Source organism: Piliocolobus tephrosceles, chromosome 18 (genome assembly GCF_002776525.5).
Source record: "Piliocolobus tephrosceles isolate RC106 chromosome 18, ASM277652v3, whole genome shotgun sequence".
Classification (NCBI taxonomy): Eukaryota; Metazoa; Chordata; class Mammalia; order Primates; family Cercopithecidae; genus Piliocolobus; species Piliocolobus tephrosceles.
In genome coordinates this window covers 58,559,553-58,582,429 of record NC_045451.1, presented here as the reverse complement: position 1 = coordinate 58,582,429, position 22,877 = coordinate 58,559,553, and the positions used below count along the sequence as shown (strand labels likewise).

General features: G+C 45.4%; 1 protein-coding gene across 4 annotated transcripts in view; it reads left to right on the top strand.

The window, feature by feature from the left end:
• Nucleotides 1–11,413: 11,413 nt before the first annotated feature.
• RMC1 (regulator of MON1-CCZ1) overlaps nt 11,414–22,877 on the top strand; it is a 28,756-nt gene continuing 17,292 nt past the window's right edge. For 2 of the 4 annotated variants that reach the window (XM_023207782.1, XM_023207781.1), the window contains exons 1-5: nt 11,414–11,670; nt 12,331–12,407; nt 14,903–14,987; nt 15,940–15,996; nt 17,148–17,234. In XM_023207782.1, coding sequence (XP_023063550.1) covers nt 11,569–11,670; nt 12,331–12,407; nt 14,903–14,987; nt 15,940–15,996; nt 17,148–17,234 — 408 coding nt within the window. In that variant the 5' untranslated portion in view covers nt 11,414–11,568. The remainder of the gene's footprint in view (nt 11,671–12,330; nt 12,408–14,902; nt 14,988–15,939; nt 15,997–17,147; nt 17,235–22,877) is intronic. The other 2 variants (XM_023207785.1, XM_023207783.3) reach the window with 2 other exon arrangements.

Sequence of the window (22,877 nt, the reverse complement as noted above, 5' to 3'; positions counted from 1 at the left end):
AGGAAGGAAGGAAGGAAGGAAGGAAGGAAGGAAGGAAGGAAGGAAGGAAGGAAGATACATTCAAACATAAAATACTTTTGAAATGAAAAAGCAGGTTCCAAACCAGTGATACATAGTCAAGATTTGCCAGCAAACACATACTTTAGAAATAGCTCCTGTTCGTAAATATTATTCATCCTCATTTTTAAACAAAAGGGACTTTAGAAAGTTTAAAGACAAAGTAAAAGTCACCTGAAAACATGCCAAGCAGTGAGAACCACTATACAAATTTTACTACATATGCCTTCAGACATCTGTCATAGAGTCCAACAAAGACTATAAAACAAAAATTCAAGCAAACAAAACTCAGCAAAACAGAAAAGCAGAACTTAAAATAAAAATGAGAATAAAAATAAACAGAAAAGCCTATGTGTTGTTTTAGGTTTTAGAAACTGTCAGACGCACATTTTAAGCTGCTATAAAAGGAAAACAAGCACGTCAAGTGCTTATCTTAAACACCCGGAGTTCTATTGAGCTTTTGGTGGCTCCGGAAACAGTGGTTCATAGTAAACTAAGAAAGGAGAAGAAAAACAAGCTAGTGAACTCAGTGCTGATTCAGTAACCCCAGCGGTGGGCAGGGCAGCCAAACATCCATCAAGGGTAGAGCTGGCTCCAGGCTGCACTTCAGTTTTACCCTTATTTTAGTTGACCTGTTCCTAGGTAGGAGTCCCCTCCAGGGCCCCAGGACTGCCCCTAGCAGGCTCTGCACCCCAGATTTTACTGTCCCAGTCCTGAATGTGCCTTAAAAAAAGTTGTATCAGCTTTTCAGCTTCTTAGCTTTCCTTTTCTGCTCAGCGTCTCAACCTCTCAGTCACCGCTTTCAAAGCAGCAAGTTCATTGTGGAACAAAGTGGCAGCAAATGTCAGCCTCTGGCTGGCTGAAGTGGCTCATGCCTGTAATCCTAGCACTGTGGAAGGCCGAAGCAGGTGGATCACGAGGTCGGGAGTTCAAGACCAGCCTGGCCAACATGGTAAAACGCCGGCTCCACTGAAGTTACAAAAAATTAGCCGGGTGTGGTGTTACGCACCTGTAATCCCAGCTACTTGGGAGGTTGAGTGAGGCAGGAGAATCGTTTGAACCCGGGAGGCGGTGGTTGCAGTGAGTCAAGACCGCACCATTGTACTCCAGCCTGGGTGACAGGGCGAGACTCCGTCTCAAAAAAAAAAAAAAAAAAAAGTGAGCCTCCCTTCTCCAGGCTTCCCTCTCTCCAGAATCACGTTTCTCAGGTTCTAGCTGCCTTCTCCAATGTCTTCACAAAAGGTAAAAGAACTGCCTTCACAATTAATGAAAACGAAGATCCTAATTAATTTGCCAATTGTTGTTTCATATTCTAATGTTTTCAGGTTCCACCTGAGCCAAAACTTGAGGATTCATGAGAAAATCTTTTGTTTTGATTTTATTTTGATTTAGTTTATTTATTTATTTATTTATTATTTTTTGAGATGGAGTCTCGCTCTGTCACCCAGACAGGACTGCAGTGGCGCGATCTCGGGTCACTGCAAGATCCACTTTCCAGGTTCAAGCGATTCTCCTGCCTCAGCCTCCTGAGTAGCTGGGATTACAGGCACCCACCACCACACCTGGCTAATTTTTGTATTTTTAATAGAGACGGGGTTTTTCCATGTTGGCCAGGATGGTCTCGATCTCTTGACCACAGGTGATCTGCCCGTCTCGGCCTCTCCAAGTGCTGGGATTACAGGCGTGAGCCACCGCGCCTGGCCTTGATTTAGTTTATTAACAGTTCATATTCAGGTTTGAATTTCACAACTAACTAGTGGTCCGCATGCGTTTGTCTGTGAATAGATGTCAATTTGGCTGAAAATAATCACTTGAGAGATTTACTAAAAGTATACATTCCCAAGCAAGGATGTCAGGCTAGGACCCAGAAATCTGAATTTTAAGAAATAGCACTTTTTTTTTTCTTTTCTTTTTTTTTTTTTTTTTGAGATGGAGTCTTGCTCTCTTACCCAGGCTGGAGTGCAGTGGCGTGATCTCGGCTCACTGCAACTTCTGCCTCCTGAGTTCAAGTGATTCTCCTGCCCCAGCCTCCTGAGTAGCTGGGACTACGGGTGTGTGCCACTACACCAGGCTAATTTTTGTATTTTTAGTAGAGATGGGGTTTCATATGTTGAACAGGCTGGTCTTAAACTCCTGACTGAAGGGGTGGCAGCCCCTCCACACCTGTGAGTATATCTCGTCAGGTGGGACGAGAGACTGAGAAAAGAAATAAGACACGGAGACATAGTACAGAGAAACAACAGTGGGCCCAGGAGACCGGCACTCAGCATACCGAGGACCTGCACCAGCACTGGTCTCTGAGTTTCTTTAGTTTTTATTGATTATTATTTTCAGTGTCTCAGCAAGAGGAACGCGTCAGAAGAGCAGGGTGATAGTGGGGAGAAGGTCAGCAAGAAAACATGTGAGCAAAAGAATCTGTGTCATAATTCAGTTCAAGGGGAGGTACTATGCCTGGATGTGCACGTAGGCCAGATTTATGTTTCTCTCCAGCCAAACATCTCAGTGGAGTAAAGAATAACAAAGCAGCATCACTGCCAACGTGTCTCGCCTTCCGCCATAGGGCGGTTTTTCTCCTGTCTCAGAATTGAACAAATGTACAGTTGGGTTGTATATCGAGACATTCAGTTCCCAGGGGCAGGCAGGAGACAGTGGCCTTCCTCTATCTCAACTGCAAGAGGCCTTCCTCTTTTACTAATCCACCTCAGCACAGACCCTTTACGGGTGTCAGGCTGGGGGACAGTCAGGTCTTTCTCATTCCACGAGGCCATACTTTAGACTATCACATGGCGAGAAACCTTGGACAATACCCAGCTTTCCAAGGCAGAGGTCCCTGTGGCTTTTTGCAGTGCATTGTGGTTTATTGAGACTAGAGAATGGCGATGACTTTTACCAAGCATACTGCTTATAAACATTTTGTTAACAAGGCACATCCTGCACGGCCCTAGATCCCCTAAACCTTGATTTCATGCAACAGATGTTTTTGTGAGCTCAAAGTTGGGGCAAAGTGGCTGGGGCAAAGTTACAAATTAACAACATCTCAACAAAGCAATTGTTCAAGGTACAGGTCAAAATGAAATTTCTTATGTCTTCCCTTTCTATATAGACACAGTAACCGTCTGGTCTCTCTTTCTTTTCCCTACACCTGACCTCAAGTGATCCACCCATCTTGGCCTCCCAAAGTGCTGGGATTACAGGCGTGAACCACCACGCCCAGCCAGAAATAACACTTCTGATGCTCACTGAAGTCTGAGGGGGGAAAAAAAGGCATGACTAACACTGAAATGCAATGGGAAAAAAAAAAGGCCGAGTGCGGTGGCTATTTTGAGACAGAGTCTTACTATGTCACCCAGGCTGGAATGCAGTGGCACGATGTTTACTCACTGCAATCTCCGCCTCCCGGGTTCAAGCAATTCTCCTGCATCAGCCTCCTGGGTAGCTGGGATTACAGGCGTGCACCACCACACCCAGATAATGTTTGTATTTTTAGTAGAGATGGGGTTTCACCATGTTGGCCAGGTTGGGCTTGAACTCCTGACCTCAGGTGATCCGCCCACCTCAGCCTCCCAAATTGCTGGGCATACAGGCGTGAGCCACTGTGCCTGGCCATTTTTTATAGCATGTGTGTTAGTCCATTCTTGTGCTGCTATAAAGAAATCCCTGAGGCCGGGTGATTTATAAATAAAAGAGGTGTAATAGGCTCGCAGTTCTGCAGGCTGTACAGGAAGCGTGGTGCCAGTGAAGAGGAGCTGATGTCTCACTCAGCAAGAGCTGGAGCAAAAGAGAGAGTGGGGAGGAGGTGCCACAAGCAGATCTCAGGAGAGAGTGGGGAGGAGGTGCCACAAGCAGATCTCAGGAGAGCTCACTCACTATTGGGAGGACAGCACGCAGGGAATGGCTCTAAACCATTCATGAGAAATTTGCCTCCATGATCCAGTCACCTCCAACCAGGCCCCACCTCCAATATTGGGGATTACAAATCAGCATGAGATTTGGAGGGGATAACATCCAAACTACATCCTCAGGAAGTAACAGATACTCCTGAAGACGATAAAACAAGATAAGTATATGAGTTATGCCGTGACCATCAGGGCTGAAACCCAAAATTGGTAACAATGGTTTCTTCTGGGTCGTGCCGCTGAGGATTGTTGGGGAAGAAGGAGAGATTTTTTTTCCCTTGCTATTTTTCCATACTATTGAAATTCTTTAACATGCATGCATTTCTTTCATAATTACAATATAGTGTGATTTTATTTTGTCATTTTGACTCAGAGTCTGATAACTAGTTGGTCTGGGGAGCCATTGAGCCAGACAGTTTCTGGAAATGTCTTGGAGTTTAAAACTCCTGTGACGCCAGCAGGGGCGAAGTGCTTACTGGTAGTTCCATGGGTTTTCATGTAAAAACAGGTCTTTAGGTTTTTTTTTTTTTAATTTTTGCTTCAGTGTTTGCTTAAATGATCTTCCAAGACAGCTACATCAATTAAAAGAACAACGTTGTGAGATTGTTTAATGAGTTTTTAAAAATACAATTTTGACTGGGCCCAGTGGCTCATGCCTGTAATTCCAGCACTTTGGGAGGCTGAGGCGGGCGGATCACCTGAGGTCGGGGGTTGGAGACCAACCTGACCAACAGGGTGAAACCCCATCTCTACTAAAAATACAAAATTAGCCAGGTGTGGTGGCGCCTGCCTGTAATCCCAGTTACTCAGGAGGCTGTGGCAGGAGAATCGCTTGAACCGGGGAGGCAGAGGTTGCGGTGAGCCGAGATGGTGCCACTGCACTCCAGCCTGGGCAACAAGAGTGAAATTCCATCTCAACAACAACAACAAAAACAATACACACACAAAAACAAGATTTTATTTCCAATAAAAGCGATTTTAACTTATTTAATTTTATTTACAAATTATTCCCAGGTCTAGCTTTGACTTTAAAAAGTGAATTTTAAAGGTTAAACATGTGAATTATTCTAATTTATATTACGAACTTTAATTGTCCTCTGAAAATCAAATCAAGAGCAGGGAACAGCATGCTGGTAATGAAAAGAAACCAAAACAGAGGTACAGCTTTGCATCCTTTCTTCAATTTAATGTTTAAAGATGTAACTGCCCAATGGGTTCACCTTGCCGCTATCTAGACAGAACCGATTTATCAAGACAGGGGAATTGCAATGGAGAAAGAGTAATTTCACACAGAGCTGGCCGTGAGGGAGACAGGAGTTTTATTATTACTTAAATCAGTCTCCTCAAGCATTTGGGGATCAGTTTTTAAAGATAATTTGGTGCTGGACGTGGTTGCTCATGCCTGTAATCCCAGCACTTTGGGAGGCTGAGGCAGTGGGAGGCTGAGGCAGGCGGATCACCTGAGGTCAGGAGTTCAAGACCAGCCTGGCCAACATGGGCTCTATTAAATATACAAAAAATTAGCCGGGCGTGGTGGCATGTGCCTGTAATCCCAGCTACTTGGGAGACTGAGGCTGGAGAATCGCTTGAACCCAGGAGGCAGAGGTTGCAGTGAGCCGAGATTGTGCCACCGCACTCCGGCCTGGGCAAAAGAGTGAGACGCCATCTCAAACAAACAAACATAATTATTTGGCAGGTAGGGGCTCAGGAAGTGGAGAGTGCTAATTGGAGATGGAATCCTAGGGGGGGTCAAAATGAGGTTTTCTTCTCCTAGATGGGATGGCAGAACTGATTGGGCCGGATTACTGGTCTGGATGGTGTCAGCTGATCCATTCAGTGTAGGGTCTACAAAATATCTCACGCACTGATCTGAGGTGTTACAATAGTGATGCTATCCCCAGAAGCAATTTGGGGAGGTTCAGACTCTTGGAGCCAGAGGCTGCATGACCCCTAAACCATAATTTCTAATCTTGTAGCTAACTTGTCTGCAAAGGCAGACTGGCCCCCAGGCAAGAAGGGAGTCTTTTTGGGAAAGAGCTATTATTAATTTTGTTTCAGAGTCAAACTATGAACTGAATTCCTTCCCAAATGCCCAGGAATGAACAAGGGCAGCTTAACGGTTAGAAGCAAGATGGAGTCGGTTAGGTCTGATCTCTTTCACTGTTATAATTTCCTCAGTTATAACTTTTGCAAAGGCAGTTTCAAAGATGCAGCAGAAACATCTGTTACACAAACAACAGAAATGAGGAAGAAAGTATCTGACTCAGTAGCAAAGGAAATCCACGGAAAGAATGTTCTGAGACAGGAAGCAATGATCAGGCCAGGTAGGGATATGATAGAAAGAAAATTCTCATTTAATTCAAATTCTGGCCAGTCCTTTTGCTGATTTCCATACTGATACTAGGCACTTTAATATGTGAGTTCCGGTAACATACGGAACCTCAAAGTAGAAATGTCTGTTGTCCATTGTTAAAAGACTATTTGCAGAGTTTTGATGTTTATCAATGAAAATGGTTTTTTTGTTGTTGTTGTTTTGTTTTTTTTTTTTTTTTAATTTATGAAGAATAGGGAATCCTATATGGGCATGGGGCAAATAATCGAACTGTTTTAATGCAGAAGAAAATTTGCATCAGGAAGAGATAGCTCATGGAGGCATAAAGACTTTATTCTGGAGCCTCTAGATTCTGTGGGGCCTGCAGTGGCTTCAAGACGCCCCAGCATCTCCTGCACCCACACCCCCTGTCAAGACCACTGTGGTCAGGGCCTCTTGCCCTTGGCCAGTGTATATTAGTCTGCCTGGGCTGCCACAACAAAATACCACAGACTGGGGGTGAAAACATGATTTTCTCACAGTTTTGGAGGCTTAGAAGTTCTAGATCAAGGTGCCAACTGCGTTGCTTCCTCTGAGGCAGCTCTTCTTGGCCTGTAGACAGCGCCTTCTTGCTGTGTCTTCACACGGGTGGCCCCTCAGGCTGTGTGTCTAGGTCCTAATCTTCTCTTATAAAGACAACAGTCATACTGGATTAGGGTCCATCGTTTTACCCTAATGGTCTATTTAAAGGCCTTGTCTCCAAATACAGATGCATTTTGAAGTACTAAAGGTTAGTACCTCAACATCTGAATTCTGAGGGGACACACTTCAGCCCATATCATGCGGGCAGACCTCAGTGCTGCCTGCAGACCCAAGGCGAACTACACAACGTTCAAGCCTGGCTCTTAGGACAAAAACAACTGCCGGAGTCAACTGCACCGAATTCTCTGGGAAGGACGAGATGCCCAGTGTCACAAAAAGAGCATGGTCTTTTCTACGTGTGATGCATGCACACACAGGCACACACAGGCACACACACACACACACACACACTGGATGGCTGCTCTGTCCTTGGCAAGAATTCCTGTGGTGCCATGTTCGAAATATGCACTTCTGTGGAGTAGCTTTGGGTTTTCTTAGAAGTCTCTTTCTCTAAATTTCTACCTAAGCTGATGGCCTGTCCCTGCTTGGGCATGAAGGCTAGGAGTGGGGGTGGGTCAAGACTGACTCCTGTTCACCATGAAGTAGACGAAGGCAGTGATAGCCAGACAGGGACGTGTGTTTTAGGGAAGTCCTCTGAGTTTTCAGTTCTGTTTTTGTTTTGTTTTCATGATGGGAGAAATGAGCGAATATAAAGGCTGCTTCCAGGAGCAGGATTTGAGGAGAGGTTGCCTATATGAGAGAAACAGGGGATGGTCAATACCGTAGGCTTTTTTGAGAAGGTGAAAGAGGGAATTCATTTTTTAAAATTTTTTACTTTTTTTTTTTTTTTTTGAGACAGAGTCTTGCTCTGTTGCCCAGGTTGGAGCGCGGTGGTGCGATCTCTGCTCATTGCAACTTCTGCCTCCTGTTTATATAAACAGGCCAAACCCTGTATTTATTTATTTATTTTTTATTTAATTTTGAGATGGAGTTTTGCTCTTGTTCCTCCTGATGGCCAGGCTGGAGTGCAATGGCATGATCCTGGCTCACTGCAACCTCCACCTCCCGGGTTCAAGCAATTCTCCTGCCTCGGCCTCTTGAGTAGCTGGGATTACAGGTACTTGCCACCACTCCTGGCTACTTTTTTTGTATTTTTAGTAGAGACGGGGTTTCACTATGTTGGCCAGGCTGGTCTCGAACTCTTGACCCTGAGGTGATCCACCTGCCCTCGGCTTCCCAAAGTGCTAGGATTACAGGCGTGAGCCACTGCACCAGGCCAAAAGATGGAATTCAAAGAAGTGCTGGTAAGTCACTGTGGTATTTGCGAAAATATAAAAATAAAGAGGGTTTGGGCTAGGCACGGTGGCTCACGCCTGTAATCCCAGCACTTTGGGAGGCCAAGGCAGGCGGATCACTTGAGGTTGGGAGTTCGAGACCAACGTGACCAACATGAAGAAACCCCGTCTCTACTGAAAATACAAAATTAGCCGGGCGTGGTGGTGCATGCCTGTAATCCCAGCTACTCGGGAGGCTAAGGCAGGAGAATCACTTGAACCCGGGATGTGGAGGTTGCAGTGAGCCAAGATCGTGCCATTGTACTCCAGCCTGAGCAACAAGAGGAACAAGAGCAAAACTCCATCTCAAAAGTAAATAAATAAATAATAAATAAATAAATAAACAGGGTTTGGCCTTGGGCAAGATGGACCGTTTTCTAGAGGGGCAGCCACGGTGGGCTGCGCAACTGGTATGAAACCCAGTTTCCATCTGAAGGCCTCGATGTTCATGGAAATAGGGGGCGAGACAGTCTGAAGAGTGTGGAGAAGGCCTGAAAATGTCCTTGCAGAGAACAGGAGAGACAACGACGGGGATAGCCAGGCAGGGCTGAAGACCCATTTGAATTTCCAGCAGTGCCCTCTGTCCTGTTGTGTGGCCCCTCTAGTAGTAGGTACTGGGAAAGCAGGTGGCTGAGTTCATCCAGGGCGGAGGCTCTGCCAGATAAGTGTGACAAGAACAGCGCAGCAAGGATGTCAAAGGCAATGGCAAACACTGGCCAAAAAAGGGCAAAAAACTGGAATGCAGAGAAATGAAACCAAAGCTGATGAGGAGGGAAGGGAAGAGAGGAGAGGGCGGATAGACTGGGGTAGAGAGGACAGAACGACAGGGCATCCTGATGATGTTGAGGAAAAGTCACAGGAAACAGCTAAACAAGCCAGCTGCATGGATGGCACAGTGTGGCTGGAGAGCAGGGTTCTGGAGTTATTGGGTTTTCTATGTGTGGCACCGGCCTGGATGGGTGAGGCTGAGTGGAGGAGTCTTACATTTCCAGTCTTGTCACTTCTCTGATGAGTTTCAGACCAATATATCCATCTGCCTAGATGTCATTTCTCCTCGGATTCACATGCTCCAAACCGAACTCTTGGACTCAGACATCAAAACCACTCAAAAATGGCTCTCTGAGAAATAGAACTACCATATGATCCAGTAATCCAACTTTTGGGTATAGACCCAAAAGAATTAAAAACAGAATATTGAACATATATTTGCATAGCTTTATTTACAACAGCCAAAGGTGGAAACAACTCACACGCCCATCAACACACGAATGGATAAACAAAATGTGCTACATACATAAAATGGAATATGATTCAGCCTTAATGAAGGAAGGAAATCCTGACACGTGCTACCTGGATGAACCTTGAGGATATTTTGCTAAGCAAAAGAAGCCAGACTAATGGACAAATACTATAAAATCCACTTATATGAGATACTTAGATTAGTCAAATTTAGGGACAGAAATCAGATTTGCAAGATAAAAAAATTTCTGGAAATGTATTTCACAATAATGTCAATATGCCTGACTACTGAACACCTCAAAAAGGATTAACATGGGGCCGGACGCGGTGGCTCATGCTTGTAATCTCATCACTTTGGGAGGCCAAGGTGGGCAGATCACCTGAGGTTAGGAGTTGGAGACTGGCCTGGCCAACATGGTGAAACCTGGTCTCTGCTAAAAATACACACAAAAAAATTAGCTGGGCATGGTGACAGGTGCCTGTAATCCCAGCTACTTGGGAGGCTGAGGCAGGAGAATTGCTTGAACCTGGGAGGTGGAGATTGTGGTGAACCGAGACAGGGCCATTGCACTCCAGCCTGGGCAACAAGAACGAAACTCCATCTCAAAAACAAAACAAAACAAAACAAAAAAAACCAAAAGGGTTAACATGGGGGCTGAGCACTGTCAGTGGGAGAATCACTTGAGGCCAGGAGTTTGAGACCAGGCTGGGCAACAGAGAACTCCGTCTCTACAAAATATAATAATAAAAAAAGAGCCAAGTGTGGTGGCATGCACCTGCGGTCCCAGCTACTTGGAAGGCTGAGATGGGAGACTGACGTTGCAGTGAGCCGTGATCGCACCACTGCACTCCAACCTGGGCAGAGAGAGACTCTGCCTCTGAAACAAAAAAAGAGGGGCTAACATGGTAAATTTCATGTTTCTTATCAAGTAAAAACGCTTGCTGAGCCACAATCTAAATTAGGTTTCCCTGTTACTAGGAAGCAGTAAGGATGTGCTATCCCAAAATATATCCAAAAATTGGTATATTATTTTGAGCTAAAAACACTGGAGAAATTGTAGTTTCAGAAAGGGCTAGATGACCTGTCATTTCCTACAGGGAACAAGCAGTAAAGATTCCTCTGGGAGTGGTACTTTCTCTGTACCCGGGCCAGAAAATAGCCCTTATCACCAGAGACTGGGAGTTAGTTGGGGCTGCAATGGACCTGAATAAATAAACTTCCCAAGTAGTACTTATCTTCCACTAGTTTTACACCCTCCCAAAATTTTTCCTAGTGACTCCCTTAGAAATGTATCGCTCCTAACCAGATGCCTTTTGTGCTTTCTTCTCAAATGCATCATTCTTTGTCTAAAAAGTATAAAAGCATCTTGCTTTGGCCACTTCTTCAGACCTCACTCTCCTTTGAAAGTCCCCATGAAAAACTTAAGAAGTGTGTATGCTTTTCTCTTGTTTATCTGTCTCTTGTCAATTCGGTTTGTGGCTCCAGCGGAAGAGCCCGCAGAAGCGCTGAGGCGGTTGGAGACGGTCTCTGGCGCCCCTGCACCTGCTCAGCGAGCCTTCAGCCCCTTCTCCCTGACGAAGCTCCCAGAGGCTGGAACTCAGGCGCAGGAGGCGTTTGGGAAATCCTCCCGAAAGCAAGGAGGAGCCTTTCCTAGACCGGGAACGGTCCCACGCCGGGGCACAGGCCGGGGCAGGGGGACCGAGCCGCGCGCAGGAACCCACAGTAGGATAGGGTTGGCGGCCCCGCTGCTCTCGGTTCGCGGGGAACCGCGCGGGCTTCCGGGTCATGCCACCGCGTTCCTCCTGCCCTCGGGGAGAGGGGAGGAGCCTCCAGCACCGGGTGGGGCGTGGTTACGGCCGGTGGGCCCCACCGCAGCCAGACGCTGCCCGTTTAAGCGCAGAGGACCGCGGGTCACGTGGTGGGCGGGGTGGGGGCGTGGCACCAGGAAGCGGCGTCCGCGCCGGGCCCAGAGCAGCAGCCGCAGCCGCAGCCGCAGCCACCGTCACAGTCCGGGCCGGGCTCCACCGCGAGCTCCGCTCCACGCTGGCTGCCGCCGTCGGGGCCCCCACCGCGGTCTCGGCGCCCGCCATGGGCGAGGAGGACTACTACCTGGAGCTGTGCGAGCGGCCGGTGCAGTTCGAGAAGGCGAACCCTGTCAACTGCGTCTTCTTCGATGAGGCCAACAAGCAGGTCCGGCGGCCCGCGCCTTCCTCCCCTGCGCGGCCCTGCCGGGGTCGTGGGCGCACCAAGGCTGGTCCCGCGCGACCAGGCCCGAGCGTCCCCTCCTGTCCTGTCCTGTCCCGTCCTAGCGCGGGCGGCGGCGCACGCTCCTTCCCTGTTGGGTGGGCTCAGCCGCGGCCAGGTGTCCTCGCAGGTGACCCCGGGGCTGGACCCCCGAACCTGCTGCGTGGACGCCGTGGCCTCGTGGCCGGCGTCTCAACTGTTGGCGCGCCCATCTTTTCTAGGCTTCTTTTGTTGTCTTTGTCATTAGTTACACTCGCAGTCAAGGTTTTAGACGTCGAGATTTTCATTTTCCTTGGAATTTTGTCAAGGGGGAAGAGACTACGTCAAGCGCATCAGCGGCGCCGATGCGTGAACCGGCCTTAGAACTTGGAGCCTGGGGACCCGACCCGGTGTGGCACAGTGGGCCACACTTGGAGTGGCATCCTTTTCGCTCTCTGCTCTTGGTTTTTAAAATTCACATGAGCAGCCAAACATCTGTACCTTGATATGTGTTACTTTAGTTGAACCCAGGGTGGTGTATAACAGAGATAATCGCCTGCGGGTCGGCTTTTGAGTTTAGATCCTTTCAGAGTTCAGGCTATTAACTTTGCTGCTTTTGCTTCTCAGGTTTTTGCTGTTCGATCTGGTGGAGCTACTGGTGTGGTAGTTAAAGGCCCAGATGATAGAAATCCCATCTCATTTAGGTAATGGCATAGACACTTTAAGATCATTTTATCATGTAAACAGAATGGTGCTTTTCTAATTCAAAAGGTTTTTTATAATTTTCTCATTTGGCCTGCCCTGAGAGGCCTGAAGTGTGTGTGCGCACATGGAATCCCTGTTTGTAGGGAGGGTCTCAGTGGCACTTACTAGCACCTCTTGTCAGAGTGGACTATCTGGAAGCATTTCATTTGGGAGCCAAATACTTCAAAAGTGGGGCACCCACTTCCTGGCACTGGAAATTAACAAGTCAGCGTGATGATGTGCCCATTTCCGGTTTGTTGACAGAGGAGGGCGTTCATTTCTTTAGCCCAGGTCTTTCCAGAGTGGCAGGTGAAGGAGATTCATTGTTTCGCATGTAATAATATAAGAAAATCATGACTGCCACTTAAGGTGACTGCGTGGTCACAGTTTGCACTGTTGAACAGGTGTAATGATCAATAGCAGCCCCTTTCACTTTCAGAAGTGGCTCGATTTGGATGATAAGCTATCTGGCCACGTTAACACTGTTGCTTACAGAAGGTGAAAGTTTAATGTAGGCCCTCAGTTCAGTAGTGACTTAATTTTACTGTTGGCCTGTGTTAATGAGAAACTGTCTTTTTTTTTTTTTTTTTGAGCGAGCCTCCCTCTGTGCCCAGCTGGAGTGCATTGGTGCCCAGCTGAGAACCTGACTGCAACCTCCACCTCCCAGGTTCAGGCGATTCTCCTGCTTCAGCCTCCCAAGTAGCTGGGATTACAGGCACCTGCCACTACGCCTGGCTAATTTTTTTGTATTTTTAGTAGAGATGGGGTTTCACCACGTTGGCCAGGCTGGTTTCAAACTCCTGACCTCAGGCGATCCACCTTGGCCTCCCACAGTGCTAGGATTACAGGCATGAGCTACTGTACCCGACCTAAGCAAAGTTTTTTAAAGTATGGATGGGGTTTTAAAGTGCGGATGGGGTTCAAGCATGGTGTTTTGGGGGAACTCCGGGTCTGTGCAACTGAAGGTTACACAGGGTGTGTCTACAGGTAAGGGAAATGGTGGTGGTGTGGCCACTGGCAGGGGTCAGCTTGAAACTTACATATTCTCCTATGGAATTAGAGCTTTATCTTATTGACACGTCAGGTGGGGTGTGGCATGATCGTGTCAGTGTTTGGAAAGATCATGCTGTTCGCAGCACGAGGCTGGCTTAGTTGGGAGCCTGTCAGAGTTAGGGATGCCGTGGAGAGTAGCAGTCAGCCAAGCCAGGTGTGGTGAAAGCAGCGCTCTGGCAATGTAGAGTGGCACTGCATAGGCAGTCAAGGGATACTTAGGAAGATGGGTCTCTGGTAAGACTCAGGGGGTTGGTTGGGTGTGGAAAACAAGAGTGAGCCCATGATAATCTAGACTGGAGACTCTGAGAAGTTTGTGGGGAGGAAGGTACTGAATTTAACTTAAAAAGAGTTTTTAGACTGGGTGCAGTGGCTCACATCTGTAATGCCAGCACTTTGGGAGGCCGAGGTGGGTGGATCACTTGAGATCAGGAGTTCGAGACCAGCCTGGCCAATATGTTGACACTCCATCTCTACTAAAAATACAAAAATTAGCCAGGTGTGGTAGTGCGAACCTGAAATCCCGGCTACTCAGGACGCTGCGGCAGGAGAATCACGTTAACCTGAGAGGCAGAGGTTGCAGTGAGCCGAGATCGCGCCACTGTATTGTAGCCTGGGTGACAGAGCAAGACTCCATCGCAAAAAAAAAAAAAAAAAAAAGATATTCTAAAAGCAGCTTTATTGAGGCATAGTTGGCACACAATAAACTGTACACACTTAATATTAGACAATATGTGAGTTTTGACATGTATATACTCATGAAACCATCACCACAGTCAAGGCAACATATTCAGACCCCAAAAAGTTTCCTTGAGCCCCTCTGTAATCCATCCCTTGAGTTTGCTTTTTTAAAATGAATTTTTAATTTAAAAAAGTATGTATTTGAATAGAGGCAGGTCTTGAACTCCTGTGATCCTCCTTCGTCCTCTCACAGTGCTGGGATTACAGGTGTAGGCCACTGTGCCCAGCTGAGTTCACTTTTTAACTTCTGAGGCGGTCGTGAGACACTGTGGTGGAGCCATCTGGTGCATCGCAGGTTTGCTTAATGAATGCGCTGTGAGATGCACAAGTAGATAGTTCTTTCCAGAAGCTTTGCTGTGAGAGAGAAACAGCAGTCATGGAGAAGGCTCCTGCACGGGTCTATAGTTATTTATGTTGCAAACAATTCTCAGGTGATATGTGCGTGTGATCTCAATTCTTCAATCACTTGTTTTCCCAGCAAGTTGTTTCCAGTAAGATTTGGTAGTTTGAAAAGAGGTCCTGCCGATGGCTTCGGAAACATAACTTTAATTTTAGACTAGAGTTTGCTGCCTTCTGAATATAGGTTGTGTCTTTTGCCTTTTCAATAAATGATAGTAGCTAGAATTCGATTATTTAACTACTAACACATTCTTTCTTCTTAAAGAATGGATGACAAAGGAGAAGTGAAGTGCATTAAGTTTTCCTTAGAAAATAAGATATTGGCTGTTCAGAGGACGTCAAAGACTGTGGTAAGACTTATCTTTAAAATATAGCATTAAAGGGCATTAGAAATGCATTTGGAAGAGAAGGAATTGCAAATTTTCAGTGTTAAAGGAAACTTATTATCTTACTATTGTGAAAGGTATAGTTATGTTGCATTGTATTAGAGCCTTCAAAAACAAAAAAGACATTTGAGTGGGTTAAAAAAAATGACCTTAGTTTGATTTTTAAATTAAATTAAAAAAATTTTTTTGAGCCAGTCTTCCTTTGTTGCCCAGGCTGGAGTGCGGTGGTGTGATTCCGGCTCACTGCAGCCTCAATCTCTCAGGCTCAAGTGATTATCCCACCTCAGCCTCCTTTAAAAATTGTTAAAAAGTAGTTTGGAACTTTGTGTGTCTTTTGTATTGCTTGATAGCTAGCAGCATAGACTGTGTGAGGTATCATTTTTGGCTGCTTTATGAATTAGCCTTCTCATCTCTCATTTCTGAGTGCTAGATCTGATAGGAGCAGATATTCCAAGTCGAAACAGCCTGCAAGCACTTTAGCCCTTGTAAATGTTCACCATTGCCATTTGTAGCGTTAGAGGGAAGGCTGTTCCAAACAGGCAGGATCCTCTCGTGGTTTCTTCCATCAGTTTTAAGTGTTAAAGTCTTGGGGAAGCCTCTTAGTAAGTGCAGCAACACATTTCTCTGACATCAGCTGCTTGAGGAATGAATTTTGAAAGGAGTTACTAAACTGTAACTGAATATTTGTATTAACTTTAAAAAAATGGAATTGTAAGCCTGCTGCTGTTGAGACAGATGATCCGAATTGGTCTTTTTATCTTTCCTGTGTTTGGGTTGTCTTCAGTTATTTTCTGGTCACTTTTTAAGTTAATATTTATCTTTTTCTTGTAGTATGCCAAGGTAGGCGTACTACTACCCATTTAGCAGTATGCTGCCTAATCCAAATTTGTGTGTGTGTGTGTGTTTTTCCTTTCAGGATTTTTGTAATTTTATCCCTGATAATTCCCAGCTGGAATACACACAGGAGTGCAAGGTATGAGCCCAGGCCCTTTCCCAGCTGCTGGCGTCAGTGGTGTTGAGCTGGGTTCTGTTGTGGAGGGCGGGGCATCAGGGTCACAGGGAGCACACACTTGAAGTCAGACCGCCCCTCATGTTGATTCCAAAACTGGAGTCGGGCGGGGTGTTTGCTTTGTGACGTTCAACAGTTTTCTAAGCTTGAAAGCTTGTTCCTTTGGAGCCGGGAGGGTTCAATGGATGACACGTGGTGAACACCCAGTGGTGCTAGCCCTTGGGGGCTGTCATCTGTCCTGCCCTTTTCCTCCTCACTGGGCCGACAGCACATCTGGGTCCGGGCCCTGCGATCCCTCACAGCCACATGGAGTGGAGGTTTCTGGTGAGGAGTTTCTTTTTCTCTTTCCTGAAGTTTCCTTTCCTCAATTTGTTGTCTTTATCTCGTCCTTACTTTCTTTCTTGCTTCCCCCAGGTGTTGATTCTAATCCACATTAATGAGATTTGCTGGGTGTGGTAAACTAGGCTAGAGGGAGCTGAGCTAAAAGTGGCAGTGTGACACCCTGGGCGCTGACAGAGGCTGCTAGTGGTTGGGGTAGGGCTTTCTGCATCTTTGTGGCTGTTTTGCTCAGTGGAGTTCAGGGTGGACTATTCAATGAGGAGAGGTGCACCCCCACCACTGTCGCCCTGCCCTGCGGTGGCCCCGTGTGAGGAGGCCCTCAGCCCAGCCCTGCTCAGCCCTGTCTGCCCTCGAGCGAGTAGGGTGTGTGTCTCAGGGTCCTCAACCCATTTTGGTCAACACTCACTAAAGACCCTTAGGCCTTTGTACATTTGTAATAACAGTTTTTGTAATGTGGGTGACTGAGAATGTCGGCAGTAAGGTGATTCCTGCAGGTAGAAGCTGCTGTTTGTGAGCTCTGGTTGGTTACCTTTCTACAAAACATAGACTTCCCCTGTTCTGTTCAGTAGAAGGAATTAGGATTCAGATTCTTGAATGAAGAGTTATGGGCAAAAATCAGGGAACATAGTATTTAAAATAAAATTTGTTTTGTTAATTAGTAAACATTCCGGGGAACTTTCATTAAAGAATGACAAACTGCAGAGATTGTTAAGCTTTTGAAGAGTTATACATTTTTTTCTTATTAATTAAAAATATTTTTAAAAAATTTTTCTTAGACTAAGAATGCCAACATTCTAGGATTCTGCTGGACTAGTTCTACTGAAATTGTCTTCATAACAGATCAAGGAATCGAATTTTACCAGGTATTATGTCTATCATTTATGTTTGTTGGTAAAAGTTCAGTGATAGCATTCAGGCAGCCTTTTGAATTCAGTACATTCAGAAAGAGAATTTTTTTTTTTTAAACGTTTTTTAGAGATGGAATCTTGCTCTGTTGCCCGGGCTGCAGTGCAGTGGCGACATCGTGGCTCACTGTAATCTCAAACTCCTGGGCTCAAGCAATCCTCCTGCCTCAGCCTCCTGAGTAGGTAGGACTACAGGCATGTACCATCATGCCTGGCTAATTTTTATTTTTATTATTTTATTTATTTATTTTTTTGAGATGGAGTTTTGCTCTTACTGCCTAGGCTGGAGTGCGATGGCATGATCTCAGCTCACCACAACCTCCACCTCCAAGGTTCAAGTGATTCTCCTGCCTCAGCCTTCTGAGTAGTTGGGATTACAGGCATGCGCCACTATGCCTGGCTGATTTTATATTTTTAGTAGAGACGGGGTCTAACCATGTTGAGGCTGGTCTCAAACTCCTGACCTCAGGTGATCCGCCCGCCTCGGCCTCCCAGAGTGCTGGGATTACAGGTGTGAGCCACCGCACCCAACCCTGGCTAATTTTTAAATTTTTTTGTAGAGACGGAAGTCTCGCTATGTCACCCAGGCTGGTGTCAAACTCCTAACCTCAACTCCTGCCTTGGCCTCCCAAAGTGCCAGGATTACAGGAATGAGCTGCAGTACTCAGCTTTAGTCTCTTGCTGAGGATTTTATTCTTTTTTTTTTTCCTTCTAATTGCAAGTAATACCTTAAAAAAAAAAAAAAAAAAGCCGGGGGGGGGCTTGGTGTCCTATGCCTGTAATTCCAGCTCTTTGGAAGGCCACGGTGGGCGGATGGCTTGAGTCCAGGAGTTTGAGACCAGCCAGGCCAACATGATGAAATCCCATCTCTATAAAAAATACAAAATGTTAGTCCAGTGTGGTGAGGTGCGCCTGTAGTCCCAGCTACTTGGGAGGCTGAAGTGGGAGGACTGCTTGAGCCCACGAGGCGGGAGGTTGCAGTGAGCCAAGATCACACCACTGCACTCCAGCCTGGATGATAGTGAGACCCCATCTCAAAAAAACAAACAAACAAAAAAACTTCATTAAAAAGTGGGCAAAGGCCAGGCGCAGTGGCTCACACCTGTAATCCCAGCACTTTGGGAGGCCAAGGCGTGCAGATCACCTGAGGTCAGGAGTTCAAGACCAGCGTGGCCAACATGACGAAACCCCCATCTCTATTAAAAATACAAAAAGTAGCTAGGTGTGGTGGCAGGTACCTGTAATCCCAGCTGCTAGGGAGGCTGAGGCTGGAGAATTGCTTGAACCTGGGAGGCGGAGGTTGCAGTGAGCTGAGATGGTGCCACTGCACTCCAGCCTGGGCAACAGAGCAAGACTCCATCTCAAAAAAAAGTGGGCAAAGGACATGAGCAGACACTTTTTAAAAGAAGACATACATGCGACCAAGAAACATAAAAAAGCTCAACATCACTGATCATTAGAGAAATGCAAATCAAAACCACAATGAGATACCATCTCACACTAGTCAGCATAGCTATTATAAAAAAAGTCAAAGAAAAACAGATGTTGGCAAGGTTGTGGAGAAAAGGGAAACCTTATGCACTGTTGCTGGGAGTGTAAATTAGTTCAACCTTTGTGGAAAACAGTATGGCGATTCCTCAAAGAGCTAAAAGCAGAACTGCCGTTGGACCTAGCAGCCCCATTACTGGGTGTATATGCAGAGGGATGTAAATTATTCTACCGTAAAGGCACATGCGCATGAATGTTCAGTGAAGCACTGTTCACAATAGCAAACACATGGAATCAACCTAAATGCCCATCAGTGACAGATTGGATAAAGAAAATGTGGTACATATATACCATGGAATACTATGCAGCCATAAAAATGAACAGGATCATGTCTTTTGTGGGAACATGGATGGAGATGGAGGCCATCATCCTTAGCAAATTAACACAGGAACAGAAAACCAAATACCACATGTTCTCACTTCTAAGTGGGAGCTAAATGATAAGTTATGAATGCAAAGAAGGAAACAACAAACACGGGGGTCTACCTGAGCAGGGGAGGGTGGGAGGAGGGAGAGGAGCAGAAAAGATAACTATTGGGGACTGGACTTAATACCTGGGTGATGAAATAATCTGTACCACAAACCCTCGTGACATGAGTTTACCTGTGTAACAAACATTCACATCTATCCCCGAACCTAAAAGTTAAAAAAACATTCAAAAATTGCAAGATACATAATATGGAAAGCAAATGTTCCCTATAATCCCAATAAATAATTATTATGAACAGTTTGGTGCATATTCCTCCATTTTTTAAAATAAATAGATACAAACTTCTTTTTAACAAAAAGGGGAATGTTGTATATAAACTTCTGCAGCTAGCTTTTTTTTTTTTTTTTTTCCAAAGTGTATCTTGGACATCATTCTGTATTTTATTATGACTGAGTAGTATTCCACTGTATGGATGGACTGCAGCGTAACCAATTTTTTGTTATTGGACATTGGCTGGTTTTCCATTTTTTTGTGATTACAAATAACCCTTCAGTAACATTCTTGTACACACTTCTTTATGTTAGAGGGAGAATTGCAGTATAGGTATGAACATCTGAAAAGCTGAACCGGTATCACCAAATTTCTTTTAGACATGTGCATTTTCACTAGCAATATAGGAACTTCTGCTTTTCATACCTTTAGGAGAACTGGATATTATCAGTCCATAGACATTTGTCAACCTGAGAGGCAGAAAGGCTTTTCTTTTTTCTGGTTTTTTGAGACAGTCTCACTCTGTCGCCCAGGCTGGAATGCAGTGGCACTATCTCAGCTCCTCCACCTTTTGGGTTCAAGCAATTCTCCTGTCTCAGCCTCCCAAGTAGCTGGGTCTACAGGTGCCCACCACCACGCTTGGCTAATTTTTGTATTTTTAGTAGGGGTGGGGTTTCACCACATTGGCCAGGCTGTTCTTGAACCCCTGGTCTTAAATAATCCACCTATCTCGGCCCCCTAAAGTGCTGGGATTACAGGCGTGAGCCACCACGCCTGGCTGAAAGACATTTTAATTTGCATTTTACATTACTAGGGAAGTAAGCATCTTTTTGTATATTGTCCATTTGTATTTTGCTAACTGCCTCTTAAAGTTTTTTTATTTTGTGATAATTATTTTGAGAGAGGATCTCTGTCACCCAGGCTGGAGTACAGTGGCACAATCACGGTTCACTGCAGCCTCGACCTCCTAGCCTCAGGTAGTCCTCCCACCTCAGCTTCCCGAGTAGCTGGAACTACAGGTGTGTGCTAGCACGGCCAACTAATTTTTTTCCTTTTTTTTTTTTTTGTAGAGATGAGGTCTTGCCATGTTGCCTAAACTGTTCTTGAACTCCTAGGCTCAAGCCGTTCTCCTGCCTTGGCTTTCCAGGTGCTGGGATTTATGGGCACAAGCCACTGTGTGTGGCCAAAAAAAATTTTTTTTTATTGTGGTAAAAAACATATAACATTTATCATCTTAACTGTTTTGAAATGTTCAGTTCAGTAGTGTTAAGTATATTCATTCACATTGTTTGTTATGAAATAGCTGCAGAACTTTTTTCATCTTGTGAAACCAAAACTGTATCTAGTAAACAACTCCCCTTATCCCTTCCTTGCAGCGCCAACAATCTATTTTACTTTCTGTTTCTGTGAATTTGACTCCTTTTTTTTTGAGATGGAGTCTCCCTCTGTTGCCCAGGCTGGAGTGCAGTGGCGTGATCTCAGCTCACTGCAACCTCTGGCTCCTGGGTTCAGGTGATTCTCCCATCTCAGCCTCCTGAATAGCTGTGATTACAGGTATGTGCCACCAGGCCTGGCTAATCTTTGTATTTTTGGTAGAGATGGGATTTCACCCTCTTGGCCAAGCTGGTCTTGAACTCCTGACTTCAGGTGATCCACTCACCTCAGCCTTCCAAAGTGCTGGGATTACAGGCATGAGCCACTGTGTCCGGCCGAATTTGATTACCTTTTATGCTTCATATAAGTGAAATTATACAGTATTTGTCACTTTGTGACTGGCTTATTTCATCTACCATAATGTCCTAAAGGTTTCCCCATGCCATAGCACGTGATAGGGTTTCCTTTTTAAGACCGACAGTACCGCATTGAGTGTATACACCACATTTTGCTTATCCATTCATCTGTTGAGGGACATTTGAGTTGCGTCCACCTCTTGGCCATTGTGAATAGTGCTGCTGTCAGTACAGGTATGCAGATACCTCTTCAAGATCCTTTTTTCAGTTCTTTTAGATTTATACCCAGAGTGAGATTGCTGGAGCAGATGGTAGTTCTGTTTCTTAATGTTTTAGGGAACTGCTATACTGTTTTCCATAGCAGTTACACCATTTTGCAATCCCTCCAAGTGTACAAGGGTCCCAATTTCTCCGTATCCTCACCGACGCTTGCTGGTTTTTTGTTTTTTGTTTTTTTTTTGGTAAGAGCCATCTTAATTGTGGTTTTGATTTGTGCTCTTTGTTGATTAGTGATGTTGAACACTTGTGTGTGTTGGCCACTTTGTGTATCATCTTTGGAGAGATGACTAATTCGGGTCATTGTGCCTATTTTAAAAATCAAATTATTATTATTTGTTGAATTGTAGTTCTTTATATATTCTGATATTAACACCTTCTTAGAGATACAATTTGCAAGTATTTTCTCCGAATCTGGAGGTTGCCTTTCCACTCTGTGGATTGTGTCCTTTGATGTACCTGCCTGTTTCTTTTCATCTGTTCCAGCTTCCTGACCTATTGGGCATGCTTCTGAGATCTCTAAGTGGAACTAATTCAGAGGGTGTTAAGAGTTCTTTCAGGTTTTGATTTTATTGACCTAATGAAAGCAATATAATTTAGAATGTATGGATAGAGAAAATACACCTGTGCATTAATGCCATGGTGCTTTGCTGTAAGGCCATCATCGAAATCTTAGTAATGACTAGCTGGGCGCGGTGGCTCATGCCTATAATCCTAGCACTTTGGGAGGCCAAGGTGGGCGATCACCTGAGGTCAGGAGTTCAAGACCAGCCTGGCCACCATGGTGAAGCCCCGTCTCTATTAAACCCCATTTCTACTAAGCGTTGTCTCTACTGTCTCAAAATAAAAATACAAAAATTAGCTGGGTGTGGTGGCGGGCGCCTGTAATCCCAGCTACTTGGGAGGCTGAGGCAGGAGAATCCCTTGAACCTGGGAGGCGGAGGTTGCAGTGAGCCGAGACTTTGCCATTGCACTCCAGCCTGGGCAGCAAGAACTAAACTCCATCCCCCCCCCCCCCCCCCCCAAAAAAAATTGTAATGACCAATAGGAGAACTTTAAACAAACTTTAGACAAATTCCATACACACAGAAATAGAATTTTGTACATGTGATTGCATGGGAAGGGTGGCTTGCTTTATGGAGGAGTTCCCTATGGTAATCATTTAAAAGTCTTTCTGTTCTCTGCAGTGGGAAAGTATACCTTAAGGTTACCTAGATGGCTTCAGATCTTCAAGAAAAAAGTTAAAAAGAAAGAAGACTCTAGCACATCCTAGTTATTATAGTTATTAAGAAGCTTCTGGCTCCTGCCTCTGACTTGCACAGCAGTTCTTCAGTGCAGTGTACCATGA